Below are 18,572 nucleotides of genomic sequence, written 5' to 3' on the forward strand. Positions count from 1 at the left end.
ACATGTTAGGGAATATCTCCCAAGTTGATTTTTGGGTTCTGGATGGTGCAAAAGAGACAGCAAATGGGCAAAATTTACCTCCCCTCTCCTGTTAGCAAAGGCTCAAAAGACATTCTGTGTGTACCAACTGGATTCCTGCCTAAATGATTTTCTTTAAAAAAATCCTTCAACCTTTTAACTGAGAACACTAATTAAATTTGTAATCAAAGTCTTTTCGTTTCTAGTACAGTCTTACCTTGGTTTTCGAACAGCTTAGTTCTCAAATGTTTTGGCTCCCGAATGCTGCAAACCCGGAAGTGACTGTTCCGGTTTGCAAACTATTTTTGGAAGCCAAACGTCCGACGGGGCTTCTGTGGATTCCAATTGGCTGCAGGAGCTTCCTGCGGCCAATCAGAAGCCGGGCTTTGGTTTCTGAATGTTCTGGAAGTCAAACAGACTTCCGCAACAGAATCCGTTCGACTTCCAAGGTACATGTATCCAACCGGCTCAATAATGTTTGCAACGCTGGAATAACCCATGAACTTACAAAACCAATGAATCAATGAGCTGCAATATTGTGCTGGCCACTCCTAAGTACGAATGTGCCATTAGGCTGGATAGAGCACTCTTCCAGGCTATATTCGCAGCCTGCTTTCCTAGGCCGCCTCTGAACCATGACTTTCAATCATACTTTGGAGGTAACATGCGGCTAGGGCTTGGAATGGAAAGATTTAGCAGGTAACCAGAAGCTATTACAAGCCATCTGAAGAGTAATCAAGGAAGGTGTTGGGAGAGAGGCGCAGCCAAAGGTCTTGATCAATGAGGGGAGAGGGATAAGAATAGAAACCTTCAACCAACTCAGCGAAAATGAAGACATAGGGAACAAGGGGCAACAGATGGGGAAGGGCTTAATCCATGGATCTCTTAGCGCTTCTGCATATTGGTAACCCAGTCCAAACTGCAGGTATCAAGTGCACTGCAGACGATATGGTAACATATAACTTAATGCAAGATAAGCATATACAAAGGAGCATATACTAATACTCTCAGCCTCTTTAGGCATATTCAAGCCTTTTGTCTCAATTTCTGCCAATGAAGAGCTGACCTTTCACTCTTCACAAGGCTGCACAGCAACTGTTTGTTTCAAGCCCCTTCCACCGTTCCTTTCTTAGGAGGCTTTTTATGATGTGAAACCAAGAAGGTGATCCCTGGTCTCCACAGGCAAAAAGCACCATGAAATCCGACTCTCTTTTCTCCCACCCCACACTGCAGATTTCTTTCCTAGACAAGTATCTCTGTTAGCAAAAAATTAAAGAAGCTTTCTTTGCCAGAAAAATCAAGATGGGATCTACATCTTCAGAGACAAAGGAGACTCGTAGAACAAAGCTGTAATGAAAGCAGTATCTCTTGACTAGAATGTCACACGTGTTAGCAGTTAGTATCAAAGAAAGAGGGGCTCTGCTTAAGTTGTTAGAGGCAGTGAGCAACAGATAGCTTTTAGTTGCAATACCAAAGAGGTTCCCTTCTCTCTCTTGGGGGGAGGATAGGTTTTGAAATCAAATTCAGTACCAAAGCAAGGATCAATGAGAAAAGCTCCTCTAGAAATACCTAAGCTCTTAATTTTTAAAAGAAACACTGCCAGACTAACTGCTGAGGCCAAAGTTATCTACCAGAAAATGTACTTTGGGGCTGGGAAAATCGCTAGGTAACAACACATTTTTTAATCTGGAAGGGTCTGTTCTGGTCCTTTCTGCTCCCCCTGCTGGCTGTTTTATAGATATTATTTTTCATTATTTTACTAATTATAAAACATACTGTCATCCAAAGTATGTTGATAGATGTGCCTGTATCTAGGAAATGTAATTTAAAATTAAATCCAACTGGGCAGAGGGCGGACAGGTCCACCTCTGCTTTAGGATAATCCACAAAAAGTTCCTTAATTTCTCTTCAGCGATCTTCACGTTCACAAGTTACACAGTTCAAGAATTAAAAGTTATCTGAACTTACTTCTCCTGTTGCGTAGAAGTCATTTTTCTGATAATCAGGAAAGAGTTGGAAAAACTGGATGAGGGCACTGAAATAACAGACGAAGTACAGGTAAAAATATCTGCACTAAGAATGGTTGTAGTCAAATGTCATAGTAGTGATGAAAATGAAAGTTTGCTAACTTATTCGGCAGCTGCACCTCAACAGAAGCAGGCTGACATTCACTCGTGAAAATATGGTCACAGGCAAGTGTGACATCATCCTTCAGCCACAAAATACATTTTGTCTCAAAAATAGAACTACAGTGAAGCATCACAGCATTAATCTCATCCCAACATACACAATCTATTACACAGTTATATTAATTTAAAAATATGCAGAAGTCTCAGCACACTTTTTAAAATGCTCCTTGCAGATACAGTGCTTAAACAGAGACATTTTCTGCTGCAATATGTACAGGTTCTTGGGGAGGAGACAAGCAGGAAGACACGTGACATCATTTCTGCTTGGGCCATGAAACTCCAATTTTCCACCTTGAAGGAAGACACAGTCTGCATTTCTGCCATCTCTGTTACCAAGCATCATTCTTATTCAGAATGAACTCACCTTTCCCACACAACCATCAAGGCTGTAAGGAGAGGAGAGGGATGCATAAAAAAAAAACGGGGAATCTATAAAGAGGCAGATGAAATCAGACAGATGTATTGATTGATGTCTCTCAAGAATGAGGGAAAACTGCACGTATATTACTTAACAAAACCACTGTCTGGAAAGGGATGTTTAAAAGCTCTCTACTGTGCTATTCTCTGCATCTGAAAACATGCACACAACGTTCTGTTAAGTCCGGATGCCAAGGGCAATATCCAACTAAATCATGGGTAGGCAAACTAAGGCCCAGGGGCCGGATCTGGCCCAATCACCTTCTAAATCCAGCCCGCAGATGGTCCGGGAATCAGCGTGTTTTTACATGAGTAGAATGTGTCCTTTTATTTAAATTGCATCTCTGGGTTATTTGTGGGACCTGCCTGGTGTTTTTACATGAGTAGAATGTGTGCTTTTATTTAAAATGCATCTCTGGGTTATTTGTGGGGCATAGGAATTTGTTCATTCCCCCCTCCCCAAAAAAAAATAGTCCAGCCCCCCACAAGGTCTGAGGGACAGTGGACCAGCCCCCTGCTGAAAAAGTTTGCTGACCCCTGAACTAAATCATACTCAGAGAAGACCCACTGAAATCAATGGACTGATGTTACGGTAATTAAGTCCATCAATTTCCAAGGCCTACTCTGAGTATGAGTAACACTGGATCAGCCACATGTTGGGCAAAAGATTCCTGGACTTGATGACTCATGTGATCCCTTCCAACTCTACAATTCTACGAGTCTATGATCTCACCCAATGCTTACATAATCATTTCCTTAAAATGAGAAGGGGATAAAGAACATTTTACTATATAAATATTTCGAAAGCTCTCTAGAAGGTGTCAGCAAGCGCTGACTTTTCGGGTGCATTTCAAAAGCTTAGCAGAAGAAAATGCAACTTGTATCGACTGATTTACCTATACAAATCTCTTCCTACATCATCTTCATTCGCTGCATAACCTGCGTCATCATCTGTGAAACTGAAGCCAGTTCCAACCTGATAGCAAAAGAGAATATAAAATATATGTGGAACAATTATCTTCACTGCTGTTTTTGACATCAAGCAAAATGATATTCTGTTAGGTATATGGTTTCTCCTACAGTTGCAAATGGAGTTAAAAAACCTGTTTTTGCAATTAGTCCATTAGAAGATCTGGATTCCTCCAGACATGCAGCTTGTGAACCTTACTTTAATAAGACTCATTTTCGTTATTCTAGCATAGTTAGGATTATTCTAGCACAGTGTTCAAGATGTGAGAAAATTCAGCGACATGCCACTTTTCAAATCAAGGCACACAGAAATAGTTCCAATTTTTTCCTGTCAATAAAGGAAGGGGGACATATATTTCAACCTTTGTTTAAAATAAGCTTTCTGGTGACTGTTAGGAATTTATCTACCAAGTTCTCAGGCAACCTTCAATTGTAAGTAAATATATTCCAGAGTCACCACAAAGAGGCGAAGAGAGAATTCAGAGTGCTGCTGCTGAATTAAAATCACACACAGGATCACACACACACACAAAAATGGAAGGGTGGAATTATACATCCCAATCGGCAGTGTTTTCCATTCAGACCTTCACTCCTATAACTTCCCCCCTTAACTGGGAGGGATTTTGAACAGGAAAACTGTCAGTGCGGGAAAGGGTTAGCCAGTCTCGTCCCTTCTGTCTGCCCAAATTCAGCTTCAGCTTAAATAAAACCTAAAGAGCCAGAGGAAGTATATTGTGGGTCATGACTAGTTTGGACCTGAGCCCACCACATAGTTAGTAGAGAGCAAGCACAGACCTAGTTCCAGATCTGAAGGGACCCCTCCTTCATTGGTAGAACCACACATTGTGGGGCACTGGAAATAATAATAAAAATGTCTGCATAGAAACAGTCCCAGGCACCTAGCATGGTGGGTCCATAGGTTCCACATCAGTGGTTAGCCCTGGTAGCTGCCCAAAGATTTTGTCTAGCCATGTTTCCCCTACACGAGATCCTTCTTAAATGCCATACCACGTCGAGGAAAAAAGGGCTGTTGACAAAGTGACTATCCTTACATTTAACAGATAAAATTATGACATTTTGAGATGCAAGAACATAAGGGTTAAGGCAATTGTTCCTGTCAAGCAAACGTTTTTTTCAACGGACACATTTAGATACGCAACATGAAGCTTATCCGTTGTTCACTTACCGGATTGTCAATGTAGAGCATGGAAAACTTGGAGGTCCAAGGAAATTTTCGTTCGGACACTATCAACACGGAAGAAAATGAGAGTCGAGTGTCTACAGCTTGAATCATTAGCATCAGTCCAAAAAGGAAGCAGGACAAAGAGTGCGACCCTAACTGTATCTACTCAGCAGTCAAGTCCTATTGAACGTAGTAGGGCTTGCTCCCAGGTGGATTGTAGGCTAACATGCCAAAGTCACCCAAAAAGTCAATAATCAAGGTGTGCTTGAACTGTAGGGTCCACTATTCAACATTTTGAGACCACAGAAGAAAACTATGCAGTCTTTCACAAGCTTACAGTATATAGCATTAAGTTGCCAACTGCTATATCATTATGTGTGATTACTTTTTTCATCCCATTAAGGTATATGGCTACTGTGATTAAGGTATATATTAAAAATGGATTTATTGGGCCAGACTTTGTCACTGATATTATCTCGGTGCACATTACTGTAGTGAATTCATCTTTTGCTCTTTTTATATCACAAGATGCAGCAATGTTGAACAACATGAGAAGGTTGCATTGTTAACATGCTGCATAGAATCAATATTTCAATGTTTACAATAATGTTATTATTTGTTTTAGGCTATTAAACAAAGCATTGGCTATTTTACAATATTTTCATATGGTTCTGCATTTCCTACCAAGACAGAAAAACAAAAAACTAAACCCAAGTACTTCAGATAGATGTTAGCACCAAGCGTAATTGTAAAAAGCATTGCATACCACTTGCGGTGAGAATTTTAAAGGTATTTTTTTAACCGAGTATTATCAGTCACATACCAGGTTGGAGAATGGTGCGATGAAAACATTCCAAAACCGAAAGGCCATTTATTTCCGATGGATTAAAACATGTTTAGGCTGCTTTATAGTTTATTGGTGGATTATTTGAATTATTTTTCTGTACCCTATTTTATATAGCAAGCTATCCTTGAGAATGCTTTAGCCCTGAGTTGATGTAACAATATTAGAAATAAAATTATGGTATTATGCAGCCAAATGCCAGCTTCACACTCCATAAACTTAGGATTCTACTGTAACTGGAAAGCTCAGTCAGTACAGCATGAGACTTTTAGGGTTGTGGGTTGGAGCCCCATGCCAGGCAAAAGATTCCTGCACTGGCCCCTTCCAACTCTATGATTCTATGAATGGTAAAACTGGAAATCTCTATCAGTTTATTTATCCATTTCCCTCCCATTCTCCTATAACATGGATGTCGCCTTAGGAGAAAAATTTATTTATTAAAACATATTTCTATATTATTTTAAGTCTGTGAACTAATATTATAACAGCCCATAACCTGCCACTGATAATACAGGAAATATATTTCAAATGCATTTTTAGTTTGGGGGGGAGGGGAAATATTTCTTTCTTTAAAAAAAAAGGTACTTCTATTTCATGCCATTAATGATGAAATATTATTCTTTCCCAAACTGCTACAGCAAGACACGCTAATTTGCTCAGCAGCATAAAGATACAAATTCCAAACCCATAAGGGAACAGGTTACATTTATTAATTGGTATTAACATCTCGCTGGAAGCCTTCAACATAGAAATAAACAACACTTGCATGTGAGATTCTTGTTGACAACATATGGTCCGTGTTCCACAAAAAGGCCAAACATGGATGTTCCTCCAGGTCCACCTTGGAGCCAAAGTAGGATAGGGGCTTTTTCAGGTTGTACCTGGAGACCAGAAGGACAAGAAAAACTGGAGCTGTTCCCACATAAATTTACAGAATGCATGAATTATTTTGGTAGACTATGAGAAATAAATGCCAACACTTTCTTTATAAGTACCATATTTTTCCATGTATAAGACACCCCCATGTAAAAGATGACCTCTATATTTTGAGCCCAAAATTAAGAAATTAATATTTTAAACACCAAACACAACAACTCTGATATTTGATTAAATATTCAAAACACCGATATATTTAGTACCGTATAGATAAACATCAAACAGAACAACTTTACTGATATATATATATTGTGTGTGTGTGTGTGTGTACAGCCAATAGTGAGGGGAGGCTGGGGGGAAAGAATATGGATGGCGGCATGTATTTATTTATATATTGAATTGTGTATTGCTTTGTAACAATTTGTTGGGTCTCTGGACCGTAATAAAGATTGTTGTTGTATATTTAATTGCAACATTCTGTGTATAAGACAACCCCCAATTTTAAACTTAAATTTGGGGGGAAATATTGTCATATACACAGAAAAATACAGTAGCTAATTTTATAACTAACACAAGACCTTTCCACATGCTCTGAGTGACTACGTGCTTGGTAAGCCATGTCTCTACAGTCCTAGTATCTTGCATCCACAGTGAAAAGAAATTTTCAGACTTTAAACAGAGGAAGTAAAGCAAATGGGATCATCCGCACACAGGCCTCGTTTTCACATAGCATTAAGCCAAACCATGGTGTAGCAAGAGAAAGCTTCTGTGCCTCCAGAAGGAAAAATGCTACCATTTCAGTCCTTCCTCGCTCCTCCTAATGCCATGCTACCCAGAGCTAAGCCATAGTTTGGCTCAGTGTTGTGTGTGAATCTGCACTCGTGGTCTGTTTCCCTCAGGGAAACCATGAATGGTAAGTCACGAACAAAGGTTGTGAAATATACTCAGAGTCGAGAGTGGATTTCATGCTCTTTATTCAGCTCATAGTGGTGAGGAGGAATGAAAGTCCCCTCAAAGTATCTGCTTTATATACATTATTTACACAATGGGCTGCACGTGATTGGCTAATTCCGGAATTCTCCTGTAGGCCAATCAGGTTGTGGATTCACTTCCATCTTGAGCTGGATTGGGTGGCTCCTGCAGACCAATCATACTGCTGCATTGTTCTAGGACCAATCAGACTGCTGCATACTGAATCCTATTGTTCTAGGACCAATCAGACTGCTGCATTTTGGATCCTATTCAACTCAGTACATAACAGGTTGGCTATGGTTTGTTGGGACTGAGACAATACGAAGCCAAACCATGGCTTTGATCTGGGTAGCATTGCAGCAACAGGTCCAGGTAAGGAGCAAAATTCTCCTTCTGGGTACCCGAAAGCTTGCCGATTCCCACTGTGTCATAGTGAGCAAGGTCACAATTTAATTAGATGGGGTTGGAGTGCACAGAACAAAAGATGGAGGAAACCCCAACATGGGATAGCCTGCCTGCCATAAAAGAGAAAGAGCGAGATACAACTCCCCACTCACAGAAATTCAGCACGACAGGGTAAAGACCTAGAGCGATCACTGAATTATTATTGCACTCTGTGTGAACATCTGTACATCTCTCATTTTGAAGACCAAGTAATGGAAGTTTAGCCAGCTTGAAACTCTTCTGCTACGTTCCCTTTTATCACAACACTCACTCTTTTCCGCAATATTATTTATTTATTAGAGCTGACAAATGAGATTGGCCAGAAAAATCGGTTGTGAAAAACCTTTCAGGGTCTCTTCTAAATAAAACATTTACTGCTGCCAATTGTTTTTTCTCTCTGGCGTAAGTTGTACAAGATGGACTATGCTATTTATGTAATGAGCCCAGGATTACAACAGAAGTATTAAACACAGAAACAAATCTGTTGCTCATAGCATCTGGGATTAATAATATTGCATTTCTAACAGAACAGTATATCCTTAAACTGAAGCAGTATTGATGTCCTTCTGCAAAGCCTATTTTTCCCTCTTCTTCCAAGAGCCTTCAGAATTTGCATCCTGCTAAGAAACACTTTTTGAAATAATTTGTGGTCAGTGAACCATAAATAAATTACATTCACACTTAAAAAAATATAAAACTAATGGGACTTATTGGCATAAACTTCTCAACCTTGTGTCAACTTAAGCAAGTTGTTTTGAGATATCACAGTTTTATACTGCAAGCTCAAAGCTCTTCAGAAAAAGCCACTAGGATGTTGCTTTAGGTCTTTGCCTGTTAAACGTTCTGAAAATTCATCCACTGTTCTTTCTGAAGTGGTCTCAAATCCCACTCATTTTAGAGACATCTGGGCCAAATTGCCAACTCCTTTAAACATGTCAGTTCCCCCATCTCCTAAACAGAAAGTACTAAGAAAAAGTTGGAACCTTGCACACTTGCAGTATTTTGGTTGTCCTCATAAAAGTTATTGACTTAATATAGATTTTGGAATTTTTCTTATGGCTCACTTGTTTCTCTGGCAACCACCTGTGCCAAAAATATGTTTCATTCAACTCATTCTTTTCTGGAACCACATTATGCCAGTGTGAATTAATGGCACAAGGAATCAAGCAATGCAAATCTTCATGAGCAACAGGTTCTAAATTCACTTCTTAATACAGAGAGCTCTCTCAATTCTAACTAAGGACTCTTATATTATCTATTTCATTTCATTGTTTTTTGTTCATTTACAAATAATTAAAACAACTCTCCTACATATTCTAATGAAAAATGAAAAGCTAGGTCATTAGTACTGGGAGCAAAGAGAGAGCCCAAAATTTGAAAGCTGACTTAAAAAAAAAAAAAATCAGATAACTGCTAGAAAAACTGTGTCAAAACGGCAAACATTTTGTTTCAAAAGGGAAAAGTCTAGGTTTGCTGATAATGGCAGTCAATTACAGAAACCTTTCAAAACAAACATGAAGAGGATATTAGATCGGGGTTTGGTAGATCCCAGTTCCAATCTATCATGGACTCACTGAACAATGTACTCTCCATCACAATTTCATTTCACAGCAGACATTTTGCCTATTGGTCCAAAATGTGCTCTGAACACTTTACTCCCATGTATGAAACATACAGCTACACAACTAGTTATATCTCCCAATATCCCCACCCACAGGGCTGTTCTGGCGGCTGCTTATAAACACCACATAGGGAAGCAATAATCTCGAGTGTTTGATCACAAGATGATGCACATAACTCACATTTGTAATTGGCTATATGGTTACAGTTCTGCCTTCTGGTCAGTTTATGTAGGCCAGTACTACATGCCAAACATTATTAACCTGTACTCATTTTGGGAAGCAGCAGAGCTAGCACAGAACTTGTCCCATATCTATGACGATGAAATGAAAGCTTCCTTTGAAAGCTTTAGTATGGCAGCATATCGAAACAACAGACCCACCTGAGCAGGGAAGAACCAGAAGAAAAGATTACTGTTGTGAGTCTTGTTGACGGTCAGATAACCTGAATAGCTCTTCACATTGGGTCCTGGAAGATGGCCTACCAGACTTAATTGCCTTCCTGTTATAAAGAATGACAAGTATAAAAAACATCAGACTGACGGGCTGATTATTTATTTTATTTCTTACATTTATATATCACCTTTATCTTTCAAGGATCTCAAGGTGGTGTGTGTGGTTCTTCTCCTCCTCATTTCACCCTCACAACAACCCTCTGAGGTAGGTTATTCTAGTGACTGACCCAAGGTCACCCAGTGAACTTTATGGCTAAGTGAGGATGCACTTTAAGTAGTGTCTGGAAGTTCAGATGCATGGGAGATACATGGTTTTTTATTTGTGACGTTGAGTAAAATAGTTTTTTAGAAGAACTCCTGTATTGGAATTAACTCCAGTTTTTTGAAGACGCACAATAAGCAGCTTTGCAAAGCATAATAAGCATATGGAGGATTTGCTCTATATTTAACATCTTCTCTCAGCATCATGAACAATTACAAAGTGCTTGTATTGGTCGGCATTCTGGTAATATGTAAGGGAAAGAGAAAATGAGTGCAAGCCCCAAAAAAAGAAAAATCATCATTTGTACCAATAGGGTATTTTTTCCAATGGCTCCCCTCCCTGCATGCTACCTTCCCGATAAAGGATTATCTGATCCCATGTCTGTGATTAAGAATAAATTAGCTGTGATTTTAAAATTGGAGTAGACAAATTCACAGAGGTTAAGGTTATCAATTAGGGACGCGGGTGGCACTGTGGGTTAAACCACAGAGCCTAGGGCTTGCCGATCAGAAGGTCAGTGGTCCGAATCCCCGCGACAGGGTGAGCTCCTTGTCATGGTATTGCCGGAGAACGAAGGGGAGGAGGAGAGACAAGCAGAGGAAGGGGGGCAGGAAGTGCCAGTGCAGGAAAAGGGGGAAAGCCAGGAGGAGGGAAGGCTCTCAGATGCTAGAGCAGAGCCTCAACTCCGCACAGGAAGCTCTGGCACTGACAGGGATGCAGTGCCAGTTCCATCTGCTCAGGAACGGAGAGGGTAAAAGCGAAGGGGGCAGAGACATCAACTGAGAATGCCTCGCCTCTTCTGCTGGAAAAGGGGCAGACGTAAATCACTTCGGGAATCTGACTCACAAGATTCGGGCGCATAATTATGTGTGCTGCTTGTACATATGTAAAATAAAGACTGTATCTATGTATCTCTGAGTGAGCAGAAGCATTTCTTGTGGAGAGTATTCCCAAGCCATCACACTCCTGTTGTTTGGTCCCTGCTCCTGCCAACCTAGCAGTTCGAAAGCACGTCAAGTGCAAGTAGATAAATAGGTCCCGCTCCGGTGGGAAGCTAAACGGCGTTTCCGTGCGCTGCTCTGGTTTGCCAGAAGCGGCTTAGTCATGCTGGCCACATGACCTGGAAGCTGTACTGACCTGGCCACATGACCTGGAAGCTCCCTCGGCCAGGAAAGCGAGATGAGCACCACAACCCCAGAGTCGTCCATGTCTGGACCTAACGGTCAGGGGTCCCTTTACCTTTTAAGGCTATCAATGCCATTCTACAATTAATATCTAATTGTAGAATATCTAAAGAACTATTTATAGTTCCATGAAAACGTGAGCAGGATTTGAAATATGAGCAGCAGTAGAACAACATTAAGGATAAATATAATAATAATAATAATAATAATAATAATAATAATAATAATAATAATAACCATTATTTTAAAATTGATACCCTGCTCATCTGGCTGGGTTTCCCAAGCCACTCTGGGCGGCTTCCAGTACAAATAAAAACATAATAAAACATCAAACAATAATAACTTCCCATACAGGGCTGCCTTCAGATGTCTTCTAAAAGTTCATATGGAAGATGTACACAACGGAACCCCGTGACGGAAACCAGAGCGCACGTAAACACTGTTTACCTTCCCGACACAGAGGTATCTATTTATCTACTTGCACTGGTATGCTTTCGAACTACAGTGGTACCTTGTTTGTTGAACTTAATCTGTTCCAGGAGTCCGTTCGACTCCCCGAACAGTTTGAAAACCAAGGCATGGCTTCTGATTGGCTGCAGGAGCTTCCTGCACTCAATCAGAAGCCGTGGAAGCTGTGTCAGACGTTCGGCTTCCGAAAAACATTCGCAACCTGGAACACTCACTTCTGGAGTTGCAACATTTGGGAGACAAAACGTCCGGGTACCAAGGCGTTCAACAACCAAGGTACAACTCTACTAGGTTGGCAGAAGCTAGGACAGAGCAAAGCGGGGTGCTCACCCATCACACGAATTCAAAATGCCGACTTTCCGATCGGCAAGCCCAAGAGGCTCGGTGGCTTAGACCAGTGTTTCCCAAACGTTTTTGGGCAACGGCACACCTGTTTACTGAAAAAAAATCTCGCGGCACACCACCATTAAAGCCCCGCCCCGTGACGTCAGCGCGCAGCGTCACGCCGGGAGGGACGCACAAAAGTGAAAGTTTTTTCCCTCGGCAGCTCCTCTCAGCTGCGCTCAATCCGCCTCGGAGCGCAGGAGCGATGCCTCTCTCTGGCTCTCCCTCCGCGCAGGCTGAGGGAGGGAGGGAGGGGCGCGTGTGACCCGTCTCTGCTGGGAGACCAAACCCAGCGAGGCAGAGTCGCGCGGAGGCGCCCAGGCAGCGCTGCCGGCTGCGAGGAGGAGCGCCAGGCAGCAGCAGGAGGTGCGGCCTCTCCTCGCCGCGGCCGCCCCGCCTCTCGCCGCCCGACTCGCCCGCCTCCCTCCAGGCATCTCGCGGCACACGAGGCAACGTCTCACGGCACACTCGTGTGCCGCGGAACACCGGTTGGGAAACACTGGCTTAGACCACAGCGCCACCCGCTTCCCAACTCTTAACTAATGCATTCTACTGCTATGTGTAGAATTCTACACAGGAGATAATGAAGAAAAGATGGAAATATTTATATATTTTAAAATAACAAGATTAACACTTTTACCTTCCTCAGTTTTGCCACTTTCAATGTAAGGTGTTAGAAAAAGCGGTTTTCCAGGGTCTCCTCCTGACGGCGCTCCGTACTTTATTCCCCGGAAAGCTCTTCGGAACACACTCCATCGTTCCTGGGTGAGGACGAGCTCCAAGCTCAAGCTTAGACTGAGCAAAGCCAGCAAGACCCGTGTCATCTTGCCCATCTTTTCATCCACCTTAGAATAAATCAGATTAGAGCACAATTTTAAACATGCGCTGCTGCGGCTTCGTAAAGTCTGTCTAGCTCCTCCCCTCCCCCTCAATAGTAGCTCTGGGATGTTATGCAACATCTACCTCAAAGTTAAGTGCTTTCCAGTCTCTGTTCCTTGTCACAGCTGAGAAAGCAGAAGTGGCTACAAGCGCTGCATTTTAACAAACACAACTAAGGGTTTGTTCACATGGGTGGCTTAAAATGAAACTAAGTCATTTTCCCCTGCTGTGTGTCAGTCTGCATTTGCAGAGTGTTGTTCGCATGGGAGACCAGGTGGGGATACCCAATATGCATAATAATAATAATTTTGTTATTTACATGCCGCCCATCTGACTGGGTTGCCCCAGCCATTCTGGGCCGCTCCCAACAGAATATTAAAAACACAATCAAACATCAAACATCAAAAACTTCCCTGAAGGGCTGCCTTCAGGCGTCTTCTAAAAGTCAGATAGTTTCCCCGCCCCCTGCAGCCCCTCCACAATTTCCATTCATGAAGCTCTCATCTGCGAATGCGCAACCGCGGTCTCAAATTTGTGTGCCGTTCTGAAGTACATAGCAAATGCACCTGAAGTTTTCTAATTGGATTGAAGCTGGTATTTGATTAGTAACTACAGAATTGATAATGGATCATGTGAATGCGGCTTCAAAAACTAGAAGTGGGAGAGCACTAAGATATGGAGTACCAGGTAATGTGAACATATTCTAAGACTGCAGTTATAACTCCCCTTTCTGGGAGCGAGCACCATTGAATTCAGCAGGGCTTAATTCTGCGCAGACGTGGTTAGGACTGCAAGTGCATCCTGTTAAGAGTAGACAGAGAAGGAATAGGAAAATCTGTGGTGATCAACCAGGACTGCAATTTAAAGCTCTTCACTAGGCAATTGATGTCTTTGTTTCCAGGTTTTGGATTGGCCCTGTCTACCATCGCATGGAGGGGAACAAGCAATGGGGGTGTAGAGAAGGTGGGGCCAAGGTAATAAATAACAACAACAACAACAACAACAACAACACTTATACCCCGCCCATCTGGCCAGGCCTCCCCAGCCACTCTGGGTGGCTCCCAACAGAATATTAAAAACACAATAAAACATCAAACATTAAAAACTTCCCTAAACAGGGCTGCCTTCAGATGTCTTGTAAAAGTCAGGAAGTGTTTATTTCCTTGACATCTGATGGGAGGGCGTTCCACAGGGCGGGTGCCACTACCAAGAAGACCCTCTGCCTGGTTCCCTGTAACCTCGCTTCTCGTGGTGAGGAAACCGCCAAAAGGCCCTCGGCACTGGACCTCAGTGTCCGGGCAGAACGATGGGGGTGGAGACGCTTCTTCAGGTATACAGGTACTCATCCCCCACTCTCTCTATCACACAATTCTAATTGCACAGGAGGGAGATGAAAGACTGATGAGGGCTCAGGCAGTCATCAACAACTGAGACAAGAAAGTACACAAGCAGCATGGGTTGGGAAATGGCAGTCTTTCATTTCCTTCTCCCCAAGCCCAACAATTACATAGAGAACCTGGTTAATTCCAAACAGGATTTCGAAAGGAGAAATCTAAAGAAGTCATACCGGAAAGGAAAGGGTTTTCAATCAGCAGCTGCAGAAGCAGAATTACTTTTTCAGAGACGTCCTGCGTAAGCCCAGCTGCAGCACGAGAGACCAAAGTTAAATCAATGGCACTTCCACGTGTACAGAGAGCTCGTGCAGCAAAGAAGTGCTTTCTGCTGCAAAAGCAGGCTGAACTTTTCTTTAACCTACCGTATTTTTCGCCCTATAGGACGCACTTTTTCCCCTCCAAAAATGAAGGGGAAATGTGGGTGCGTCCTATGGGGTGAATGCAGGCTTTCACTGAAGCCTGGAGAGTGAGAGGGGTTGGTGCACACCGACCCCTCTCACTCTCCAGGCTTCAGGAGAGCCCCAGCGCCAGCCCCACAAGGTTGGGGGACAGAGGGAGGCGGAACGCCGCCATCCCGCTGTCTCCCGAAGTGGTTTGGAGGCTGACGACGGGGAGAAGAGCGCTTCTCCCCGCTGCCTGCCCCACCACTCCTGGGACAGCAGGGAGACGTGCTGCGTCTCCCTGCTGTCCCCGGACCTGATCTGAAGGTGGGAGACGGGGAGAAGAGCGCTTCTCCCCGCTGCCTGCCCCACAAGCGCCTGGGAGGGAAATAAAATTTTTTTTCTTCATTTCCCCCCCAAAAAACTTGATGCGTCCTATGGGCCGGTGCGTCCTATGGGGTGAAAAATACGGTAGTTCTAAATTGATTTTGAAGCATTACAGATCTATACAACGCAGACTGGCTGTTAGTCACACATTTCAACTCGGAGCAGGGTGGCCTCTGAAGCCTCTACTCTCTCCCACGTCCTAATGCCAGCCTTAGAGAGAACAATTGCTGAAGGAAGTCGGGCATGCTTTGTTGTTTCCCTATAACAAGACAGAGCTTGTTGGTGCTTTTATGCAAAGGAGAAAATGCGTAACTAGAAGGTAGCAACAGTAAGAACTACCCAAGGGCTGTTTCTCACATTACAGGCAATATGAGTATTGCACTGGAGCCACATCTCTAGGATTACTGTCCGGACATAATGCTACTGCCCCAATTAGAATTTCACCCTTCTGACCAGCTACCAGAATTGGAGGATGCAAAGCCAGAAAAAAATCTAGCTGAGCCATTCTAGCTGCTAGCCCGCCAGAACCTGCCTTATACAGGTTCGTACCTCAGAAGTCGAACGGAATCCATTCCGGAAGTCCGTCTGACCTCCAAAACATTCGGAAACCAAGGAATGGCTTCCGATTGGCTGCAGTAAGCTCCTGCAGCCAATCAGAAGCTGTGCTTGGAAGTTTGGGTTCCAAAGAACGCTCGCAAACTGGAACACTCACTGTTGTGTTTGTGGCGTTCGGGATCCAAAGCGTTCGACTCGCAAGGCATTCGGGATCCAAGGCACAACTGTAACGTGTTAAGACTCTCTAGGTCAGTATTGGCTTCACAGACGGGCAGCTGTACTCCATGGTTTCAAGCAGGGCATCTGAAAGCCAGCAAAGCAGGTCTTTGCAGGGCTCACAACAAATATGGTATCTGGTTCCTTCAGCATTAGGAGCTGCTTTTGTAGCTGGAGTCAGTCTGCATGCTGACTGTTTATTTGTGTTTGAGGTTGGGGTGCCAACCCTAAGAAACAGACGCAGGTGACATCCACTGTAGCCACCTTCCCTTTCGTTCCCCCCTCCCACTGTATATTTAACTTCATACCTCAGCATTAAAAAAGGCTCTCCTATCCTGCAATAAGGGACACAGGTGGCACTGTGGTCTAAACCACTGAGCCTAGGGCTTGCCGAACAGAAGGTCGGCAGTTTGAATCCCTGCAATGGGGTGAGCTCCTGTTGCTCAGTCCCTGCTCCTGCCAACCTAGCGGTTCGAAAGCACACCAAAAAGTGCAAGTAGATAAATAGGTACCACTCCGGCGGGAAGGTAAACGGCATTTCCGTGCGTGCACTGCTCTGGTTCGCCAGAAGCGGCTTAGTCATGCTGGCCACATGACCCAGAAACTGTACGCCGGCTCCTTCGGCCAGTAAAGCGAGATGAGTGCTGCAACCCCAGAGTTGTCCATGACTGGACCTAATGGTCAGGGGTCCCTTTACCTTTATCCTACAATAACAAAGCCTAAACACACGTAAAGCAAAAGTATTGAGCTACCATTGCCTTTATATCCTTTGCCTTCCTCAGTACTGAATTTCATATTGTAAGCTCCTCTAGGCAGGGATCTCTCCTTTTATACTTTGTAAAGCACCATGCCCAGAAATGACACTTTATCAATCAATGGATGATGGACCGCTGGACACAGGACAATGCTGTACTGGGAAGGAAATCCAGTCTCCCTTCCTTTCATGCTCAGTTGAGGCCAACTAGCATTATCTCTAGACATGGTTTAATACTAGAAAAAGTATGCAAGAGAAAGCATTGCTCACTCACAGTGGAAATTACATTTATGAACTCTAAAGAGAGTCATGTGCAATGCAAGCTGTGCCTCTACTGAAAAGGCTAACGAATACATCGCCTTTGCTTGGCAATCTATTAGACCACTCCAGTGACAGTTGTCCAAAGTCAAACAGCTAATCAAAGGTTTAGAATTCAGAGACAAATAGATTGGTGGAGGGGGAGAAATGGCAATATTTCTATTGTAGCAAAAGCAGAAGGATGCATTAGTTCCACACATATAAAAACCAGTCAGCCACTCTGGCACACTTGTAAAACAATGGCAGAATTTTCTCAATGAATGAGGAAACACAGACAATGTTATCAGGCTACTGCAGCCTTGCTGAATGGGGACTAGTGAACAGCCAGCCTAAAAGGGCATCCAAGACACCGTTTTATTCCTGAAATGCCAAATCCCCTCTACATTGGACTGTACAGATATAGTAAACTTTGCATCATCCCTTCAACCTGACTGCCGTAAGCAATTTTTTTGACACCTTTGGTATCAAGTAGAGTAGGGGAGTGCTTTCACTAGCAATGGAAGATGGTGCAGCTTGTACAAAGAAATTTGTTTCTTTCCTTTTTGACTTCTTGCTCTAAAAAAGAGCTGATGAAAATTTAAAATGGGAAAAAAGTTTTACGGTCCTGAATCTTGCAGGAACACAGAAAACATTATTATTTAGCAATGTGAAACCTGGCAGGGTGGGGAGTAACATTTTTGCTGTTCACACATATAGTGGTACCTTGGGTTAAGAATTTAATTCATTCTGGAGGTCCGTTCTTAACCTGAAACTGTTCTTAACCTGAGGTAGCACTTTAGCTAATGGGGCTTCCCACTGCCGCCGGAGCACAAGTTCTGTTCTCATCCTGAAGCAAAGTTCTTAACCCGAGGTACTATTTCTGGGTTAGCGGAGTCTGTAACCTGAAGCGTCTGTAAACCAAGGTACCACTGTACTTAGAAGCATGACTCTCAAAAATGTTCGCAACAAGCCAATACAGTTTCTCCTGAATATATTATTACTACTTGATCACCTCCCATATATGTCCCAATGTGATGTATGAAATATAAGAAAAAGAGCCAGAAATTTACAAAAAGAAAGAAAAAACTGATCAGTTTCAGAACAATGCAAAATGGATAACTACGGCAGAGACCTTTTCATCTAGATGGGAAAGGCTGACAGAATAACTGCTTAATGTGTTCTAAAGCAGCTGCTGAGCATCTGTCTTCTCCTGTCTATGCAATTGTAAATCTATGACCAGAGAAGAGAGGGAGGAAACTATCCAACAGGAAGGCAAATCTTTAAATATTGGTATTCAGTGAGAATTCAAATAGTGTAGGGCAAGTAAGAACTGCAACAAAATGTTGCAGTGCAAAGTGTTCCTGGCAGCCAACCATGCCATCTTAAATGATAGTCTATTTTTGGGTAAAGATGCACCTGCACCTTT

The 18,572-nt window shown here is 42.9% G+C and overlaps 1 protein-coding gene and 1 long non-coding RNA gene across 6 annotated transcripts in view; one reads left to right on the forward strand and one right to left on the reverse strand.

The window, feature by feature from the left end:
* CPVL (carboxypeptidase vitellogenic like) overlaps positions 1-18,572 on the reverse strand; it is a 60,838-nt gene that overhangs the window by 33,565 nt on the left and 8,701 nt on the right. For 4 of the 5 annotated variants that reach the window (XM_083468379.1, XM_083468378.1, XM_083468377.1 and 1 more), the window contains exons 2-7: positions 12,925-13,129; positions 9,915-10,033; positions 6,387-6,501; positions 4,780-4,838; positions 3,521-3,600; positions 1,987-2,053 (exon numbers count right to left, since the gene is read on the reverse strand). In XM_083468379.1, the coding sequence (XP_083324505.1) occupies positions 1,987-2,053; positions 3,521-3,600; positions 4,780-4,838; positions 6,387-6,501; positions 9,915-10,033; positions 12,925-13,117 (633 nt within the window). In that variant the 5' untranslated portion in view covers positions 13,118-13,129. Of the gene's footprint in view, positions 1-1,986; positions 2,054-3,520; positions 3,601-4,779; positions 4,839-6,386; positions 6,502-9,914; positions 10,034-12,924; positions 13,130-16,032; positions 16,318-18,572 lie in introns of those variants that run through there. The other variant, XM_083468380.1, reaches the window with a different exon arrangement.
* On the forward strand, positions 6,955-8,772 carry LOC310690115. Its single transcript, XR_014517918.1, has 2 exons — positions 6,955-7,426; positions 7,758-8,772. It is a non-coding gene; the product is annotated as an uncharacterized lncRNA (long non-coding RNA).

The sequence above is a fragment of the Podarcis liolepis genome, assembly GCF_965112155.1.
Source record: "Podarcis liolepis genome assembly, chromosome: 12".
Classification (NCBI taxonomy): Eukaryota; Metazoa; Chordata; class Lepidosauria; order Squamata; family Lacertidae; genus Podarcis; species Podarcis liolepis.